Source organism: Varroa jacobsoni, unplaced genomic scaffold, assembly GCF_002532875.2.
Source record: "Varroa jacobsoni isolate VJ856 unplaced genomic scaffold, vjacob_1.0 scaffold_874, whole genome shotgun sequence".
Lineage (NCBI taxonomy): Eukaryota > Metazoa > Arthropoda > Arachnida > Mesostigmata > Varroidae > Varroa > Varroa jacobsoni.
This window is the reverse complement of record NW_019213776.1, coordinates 1-8,059: the sequence shown is the minus strand read 5'-3', so window position 1 is coordinate 8,059 and position 8,059 is coordinate 1. Positions and strand designations below refer to the sequence as shown.

At 39.7% G+C, this 8,059-nt stretch overlaps 1 protein-coding gene and 1 long non-coding RNA gene across 5 annotated transcripts; one reads left to right on the top strand and one right to left on the bottom strand.

Moving 5' to 3' along the window:
• The first annotated feature begins 252 nt into the window (after positions 1-252).
• Positions 253-7,592, top strand: LOC111264568 (BRISC and BRCA1-A complex member 2). Of its 4 annotated transcripts, none has more exons than XM_022840603.2 (6): positions 253-683; positions 3,242-3,451; positions 4,217-4,410; positions 5,619-5,837; positions 5,997-6,207; positions 6,815-7,592. In XM_022840603.2, exons 2-6 carry the CDS (start codon positions 3,289-3,291, stop codon positions 7,111-7,113), a joined length of 1,086 nt encoding a protein of 361 aa, XP_022696338.1. In that variant the 5' UTR covers positions 253-683; positions 3,242-3,288; the 3' UTR covers positions 7,114-7,592. The 4 variants fall into 4 exon arrangements, with proteins under 4 accessions (XP_022696338.1, XP_022696337.1, XP_022696336.1 ...); XM_022840602.2 differs by having other exon boundaries at positions 673-697; XM_022840601.2 differs by lacking the exon at positions 253-683 and adding an exon at positions 2,733-2,831.
• On the bottom strand, positions 5,363-6,821 carry LOC147752935 (uncharacterized). The gene is made up of 2 exons (XR_015312726.1): positions 6,638-6,821; positions 5,363-5,834 (listed from the first exon to the last, which is right to left on the bottom strand). It is a non-coding gene; the product is annotated as an uncharacterized LOC147752935 (long non-coding RNA).
• Positions 7,593-8,059: the final 467 nt, after the last annotated feature.

Below are 8,059 nucleotides of genomic sequence, written 5' to 3'. Positions count from 1 at the left end.
ATCCTCTACTAGTAGAAATTAGCAGCGCCGTCTCCGCCGCCGTAGCGGCCACCTTCGGCCGCCACTTCAGCCGACGCCGCCGTCGCTGAAGATGCCCAGCTTGCAGCTGCTGCTGCTGCTACTGCTACCGCCACCCCGCTGAGGCGGTTGCTGCTACGCCTCAGGCGCTTCTACGGGGCCATCGCCGGCGACACAACAACTAACGAACGAGCCACATGAAGGGCCTTGCTCGACGCTTGAAGGTGCCGCTGACCGTTGCAATCGTGGCTAATACTATGGATCGTGATAGTGTCACGAAATGTTGTACGCCTGCCGACCTGCCAAGGGAATGACGAGCCGCACTGGGCCTACTCAAGCGGCTACGTCGAAACATGATAGCGACATGCGGCTGACACAAGGCTAGAACTATATCGACCACAGGCGGTGGTTGAGTGAAAAAAAGGAGAACGTCGAGCGGGCATAGTCGTACACTCGTAGGGGGACAGTCGTAGAACCTAAAAATATTAGCTAAATGTTTGGTAGGATATGAAAACGAGTCATAAAACGAATGACTTGAAATGACGTTGTATTTACTGCACTGGGAAGAGATTCACGGCAAGAACAATTGTAGGGCTAAGCGTGTCGAGTAGGCGGTGGCGGCGTAATTTTGAAGGAGGCAACGAAACCACAAAGCGGAAATTTTTGTGAGTGACGCAAGGTATCGGAATATGTTCCTAATTTAAGGTGCTGTGGTTTGATGTGGAAATGACAAGTATCTAAAGACTAGGGCTGGCTTTACGCGTGTTATTGATAACAAAAATAATTCGCTTTCAGGACAGTAGCAGTGGCAAACGTCCCGCGACTGAGTTGTCTCCAAATAAGTCAACATGGTGACATGTTTACCTATGAACGTTACGGGTTTGTGAACCATATGCTATGGAAATCGGGGGTTAGACACTGGACTCGTGCAGTAGGGAAGCCAGCTGCTTAATACAATCAATGCCACCAATGGCTGTTCCACACATACAACTCGAAATATGTAATTCAAATTTCTCCAGGCCGTTTTAAGGCTTAGGGTTTGGGAAAAAATTTCATTTAAGCATAAGCACCACATATGCTCAGATGAAACGACATAATTAGTCCATTATAAGGTAGACAAACATATCTGTCGATCTCTATATTGTCTTCCGTACGTCATCAACAGGATCTCTCGGAAAAATGCCTTACTACTGTATATCAACAACCGACATGTCCTTTCCGTTAGTTATTAGTAAATGTAGCTATAAGAATTGCAGCGCTTCGTTATTATATTTTCGCGATTGCAATTACAGTTACTTCCGATGTGACCAAACATTTACAGCTTAGGGGGTAACGTAAGGTTGTATGAAATATATTTTTGTAACACTCACTCCGGATGTCACTATAACGACAAAGCAATGCAAGGACCTCTTTAATTTTTGTCACTACGGGCTAGATTTTTCGAACAGGCATAATAGCAAATGTCGTAATCAAAATTAAAAGCTAAATCATCTTGCCTGGCCAATTTGAGGAAAATGCTTCGAGGATATATAAGCTCTCTAGATTGTTGGGTTTATACTGTATCGTGGCTTACCATTATCGACTGTACAAACACAGATTTCTGATGTTCCGGTATTTGAGTCAGCCATTATTCGAATACGTTCTTTGCTGACGATCATGACGACGATTGTGGTCATTAAATAATGTAACCAGCTTAGCAGGAAATGTTTACAGGAAGAATTCTTGGCTAAATTACACATGACCGTTATCGGTCAGAAGGGAGATATTTTTCTGTTAAGAAACTAATCTAAACCACGCAAGGAACACTCCCATGCTATATGCTGAAATAATTTTAAATAGTTTAACTGCCTGGATATACACGACCCACTCTGGGGGGTTCTTCATTTTTAACGTCGTACTATACAACCCGAAGTGACAATGCCTTATAACATCAGGTTACCGCTGCGCCACCTTCAAGAGCAGCCGTTAACTGATTTATCCTCTTCTTTTTTGGGTGAGCAGCTTTTCGCTTTTTCATGCTAAAAGGATTGAGTTCTACACAGAAAAGGAAATGGTCCATTTAACACCCTATTTGTCTTAAAGATAAGGACATTGGTATTTTTCATATCTCGAAAATTTCAGAGCCGTTATAAACCATGCCGATAACTATACGGAAACAGTGTGAAAAGACAGGAGCATAACTTGTGAGGTTAAAGAATAAACTCTGTAGGGCAAATAAGCGGACTGATAAATTTATTCAGATAAAACATCTCTCAGTGTGTCACTATGATATCTTTTCTCATTGTCAAATTTCAATTAACTTAGCTTATTTACTGGAAATTAGAGTATGATTCAAATATCTTAGTGGTTTAAAATGAGCTTATGCATGTTTGTCTCTTCGGTAGCATAAAATGCGATACGTATTACAATGTTATAAGCTGTTTAAATTCAAACAGTGTCCACTCATTTAGTTAATTGAACCTAATAATTTGTTTTAAACTATTATACATGTTCGTCAATTTCGTGTGCGGTTTTTTCTAAAGATCAACTCTTTTGTGAGAGCAACTCTGAGTAAATAATTAATCCAGATAAAAGTTGAAGATGCTTGAATTCGGCGCTCCCGCGAAGCAGACGCAGCCGACTTCGTCTCTTTTCTTCTCTTTCTTCGATTTTTCAAGATCGCCCGCACCACGAACGAGCAGAACATAAACAATCAAAACAGCTTTAGAATGCATTTATTCATTTGTTTGATGCATTTTGTTTTGGTTGTCGAATCGTCCAAAGCGCTCTCAATTCAGCCAGTTGGAACCAATATTTTCTCCGAACACCGCACGGTTGGTTTTACGTAACTATCAAGGATTGTTAACCCTGCTACATTTCTGCCGTGTGTTAAATCGAATCCATGCTTCACTGTCAAAAAGGTTGATCTGCAATTAATTATAGTGAAATGCACTTGTAGGTGTCTAAAATGTGATTGCGTATGAGATCCAATGAGAATGTGCGTGTACTGATAAAAAAAAAGACGTGTCTACGTTTATAAAAATATCAAACATCGTCTTTATTGAGTTAATCGTTGAACTTTTGTTACCTGTGCTGTTGGTGGACGCTGTTCGCGTTCTGTACGGGTGGAATGTCTTTATATGTCGATGTAATTCTTTGTTGTCACTGTCAAAGTGAGTCATTTCAGTAATTTCGTGTCGTTTGCTGCAATCGGTGTGTATTTGTGCCCGCGTTTTATTTTCAGGAGATTGAGAAGATCTCAGGCTGAACCCGATTTTCATATTGGGAAGGATGCGTGGGGACCTCCATATAGATCAAGACCTGTATGGGTTGCCTGTGCCTCTAAATGAACGATGCCGTGAACTCGCGAATCACCGGTTCTTTATTCATGGACGGGAACAACAACTTGTCATCGAATCCCTGACGACCGGTTGTGGAGATTTGGAAGCAAAGAGTGTGTACAAACACTCGAATATGACGGCCATATCTTTCAATAACTATAATCGGTTCAAACACTATCGATAATATGACCTTGCTCTAAATTCAGATCATTTAATGTAATCATCCACAATATAAATTAAAAAAAAAATTCTATTCAATTTTTAGGTAGTTAAGTAGATCAGATTTTACCTTTGCTATTAAAACCGCTTCACTCATCTATCAATTATTGGGCAGTAACCCCAAGTATAATCTACCGATATATCTTACCTAGCGGCATTTGTTGACGTTGTATTGTGGGCATTAAGTGTAATTCTTGGAAGGTGATCTTAGTTGTAACATATCCGGGAAAATTTTCTGTCCGGTAAATTGTCCCTTTTAGTCGGCAAACTTAGATGAGACATATGAAAACACAAAAGATATAAAACAACTTTGGATTATAGCGTTTCTCCTCAAATTTAGAGCCTGTTTAGAAACCGAAAAGGTGTAGGAAACACTCATGTTCTCTATGTTATTTTCAAGGCCATTGTGATCTAGAATATGCATTTGTCAAAAACATAATAACTAATAATGTTACGGGCAATCAAATAGACACTGAGGGCCCGCGACTTCTTTGTATCCGCTAGACTTGTGGCAGTTGTTTGTGCTCTACAGAAAATAATACGCTTGCGCAATCATTGCGTTTGATGATATGGCTGTCAATCGAATGTTACATACTATAGCGCTGTTTTTTAACACCTTCTTCGCGCCTCCGGTGTATTTATTTATGTTAACATTTTAGCAACGAAAGTGGATCGCTTCAAGCTGAGATGGCAGCATGGCAACAGGGGAGCTACAAGTTGGTGGGTCATATTAAACTCGTCGAAACCAGAATTTGCGCCAGATTTTATCTTTAATGACGGCTTTTTGCCTCAAATAACCAAGCTACCGTCGCTCGCTACCTGGGACGTGCGCCGGAAGAATGCCCTCGTTAAGGTATTGTAAAACAGGCATTTTATCTTATATCTAAAGTCATATATAGATCTTATATATAAAGATATAGTATATCTAAACATAAGATTGGGCAACTAGGATCTTTCCAGTCTACCAGTTCAAGTACTTTGTTAGCGTTAACATTGATTTATTAGGATACGGCTGTGACATGACCACGACTGGTGCTGGGCAAGATAATATAGCCCAAATATGACGTCAATATAAACACATTTGTTTTTATTCTAATTTTTAAATTCGACACCCGTCTGGAACACCTCAGTAGTAGACTCCTATCCGTTTCCTTTGCTGCTTGAATTTCTTCCATCGAAAAGAAATAAAATGTAAGTTTTTATCGATTACCTCGATCGCCTAACACGTTCCACAGAAATACGTATATCTTTCCTAAAGCTATCCACTCGAACGGAAAGTGTCATAGTTCTTCATTAAAAATATCAGTGAACTCGTTCAAAAGTCAAAGATATCAATCGTTCTCATCATTTATAATTTCTTAACAATCTTGATCCTTTATACTCTTAAGCTTAACTGGATTTTTCAGTGTTTTAATAATTGCATTTATGTCAAGGCCATTATGTACCAGATGATTTAAGCGACAAGTGTACAGCCGTTGAGTACTGCAATTTCGCTCTTCGTATAATGTAGGCATTGTGGATTATGTTCTGAGACGACGTCGCTAGTTCAGTTGACATTCCTTTTTATAAATCTCTACCTTAGAATCAATGCTCAACAATATTTAAAGGTTTACCTTAACATCAATTTAATAAGTATGTGCAACTTTTATAAAAAAATACGCGCTACTCTCGCTAAAAGGAAACAAAACCAAGCTCAGTCAAAACCGAAATTTCAGTGCAGCTTACAAAAATTAAAAAAACAATCAAGATTATCTCCTTCTAGTTGATACGGTCATTCATGCTAGAAGACAATGTAACTGTATGAGTTATCTTTACAAACATTCTTTATAATAAAACACAGTATTTTGAACTATTGGCACATGGAAAACCTGTTTTTAATTCATCTACGGTTTATTATCAGTAGCAAGAATATGTGCGTAATATACATAGCTTGTTTCGATAGCGGCACGTGAAAAAGGGTACTTTCCACCGGTACCTCCTTTACCATTTACATTAAAGCGATGTATTCACATTCTCCTCTATTTTAAAGTTTTATTCTTCGGCAATTCTTGTATTGCATAGGTGCTTGAAGAACTTATTTCCGAGTTGATACTCTACGAATTGCGGCAGATACCTGAAGGGTGTCGGCGCGAGTATGAACATTTGCTAAACAGCGCATACGTGGACAAGCGATTCTGTTCGGCTAGTGTGCCGCACGGTTTGTCAGAACTCGCAGATTTCTGGATCCGTGTGTACTTCGACAATGATCCTGTGCTATTCGCTGATCTTCGCTGCAAACTGGTACGCAGTTTAAATGTAGACAGTTGTTTCAAGCAATATCGTGGCAAAGGTATATCTACCGAAAGAACTATAGTGGTTACCCATGATCTTTTAAATCGGCAGAAATCCGACAAAAACTGCAAATCAAATTTGCTGTTCGTTCTGTGATGTTACCTTCAGAGTGGAGCAATGGGGCGTTTATGTTCGCTAACTTTGGACATGTCGCCTATCCTAAAAAAGGCACTAGGCCAGTTCGGGCAAGACTTCTCGGAAACTTCTTTGGAAAGGGTTGTAAGCAAGGTTTACGGGGAGATCGCAGCGGGTCTAGAGGCAGAAAAAAGAAGCATGACCCACCGTAGAGAAGTCCTCAGCGCAATTTTGACTCTACAGGGTATGTATGTATGATATCTCTCCTAAGTGCGTGATCCACCCAGATGGAACGAGGGGAAATGTGTATTAGATACTCTTGTAGCTTTTCCGGTCGTAGTTTTAAGGGAAAGCTAAGACTAATCGTTTTCGTTCAGAAAATTTCAAGCCACGGTTCGATAACATACTACAGACATTTACTGCTATTATTACCTGTACATTGTTATCCGGTGCGAAATTCATGTAGGAGTGCACTAGTGCACTAATATGAAATGATTTTTCGGGCAGGCGCTGATACACACAATTGAATTTATTATAATATACGTTTAAGGACACTATAAAATAGGAAGGTTGTAGCCTTATATGTTACACATTACAGTATGTAAGGCCTGTTAATTTAATAATTAATGTCAGAACAAGACACGCAAATCATAAGAAGCAATGCGCATGCGCACCTTTTCTCGTTCAGCTGGTCAAAAACAGTTGATTTGCGTTTAGATTAGACGACTTGCGGTGATCTCGTTCGTACTTTGCAGATTGAAGTACAAGCCCTCGCCCGTTGTGTTCGCCATGTTATTAAATATCCTTCCGCTATTCGTTATTATACGTAATTATGTGGTCCTGCGTTTTAGGTGATTCACTGCTGGAAGCGGATATAGAATGCTTCCGTCATGCTCATCTCCTGTTGAAGCACGGGAAGGTGTATATCGAAGTTCGTATCGAGTTGCCAGCACGTTTTCGTGAGGGAAACGACAGCATCCACGTGACTGCTGAGGACGTCTATTATATGAATTGTAGATGCGAGAAGGAAGTCAGTGTGAACAGTGAAGCACAAATAAACGCGTTGGAAATCGCACAAATTATCATGGAAGAAACCGAATCGATAACAGCCGCTACGGCTCATAAGGTCATAGAACTTAACTCAATATAGTCTAAAGTATGATTAGAGATATTTTTTACTGATATTTTTTACTAAAAACTAGAGCAAACGCGATGCATTCGAGCCACCATTTCAAAACCAGTCGTCCGCGGATACATTTGTGCACTGCTATTGAGAACAAAATCCAAGATCTGGTTTTTCTGTCGATCAGCGTGACGCTCTGCTGTTTTGTATGTGAAATCTCGTGCGTCTTAAATTATTCATGAAATAATTCTCTATTTCTTGCGATAAAAAGGTATAGTGTTAGATGTACGCTGCAATAAATCTGCGGTTCGCAGCGGTTGAGCTCTTCGAAAAGTTGAGTGAAACGCAAAAAATAAAAATGCAGATGGTACTTTTTACTGTCGCTTATGTGCTTGTTCAGCGGGTAGAACCAATGGCGGATACCAATATCGATAATGTAGTACACGTGTGTTAATTAATGGTTAAATAAAAATGGGCAGGTGCGATTTCATGTACGAGAGGACAAAGCAACATTTGTTTTTTGTTTTAGTTATCGTTATGAAATATCTATACATAAGTAAACAACCAAACTATGTGATAAAACCTACCTGTTCGCGGATTTTTTTCTATACGCTGAGTCCATGCTTAAACTATGATAGTAGGGTTACTTTTTTCAACTTTCGTATTTCATGGTACCCTTTGAAATGCCGCTACTAGTGCCGCAGTTCGTGTCCGAATTCGCCCCTAGCTACGAAATCATTCAGGGTTCTGATAGCCTAGGTCAATGAAAATTACCGAAATGTGAACTGAGGCCGGGCTCAGGAGAGATAGCGGCAAAAGTCGCTATTGCAAAAACCTATCTCACACAAATAAGGATTGCCGACGAACGTTAACGTTATTTTTGTTGCTTTATCCTTTCCTTAAAATTATTCACAGATATACGTTGATTTTTAAATACTTTTTTTCTTGCATCTATAATGTATGTACGTTCAGT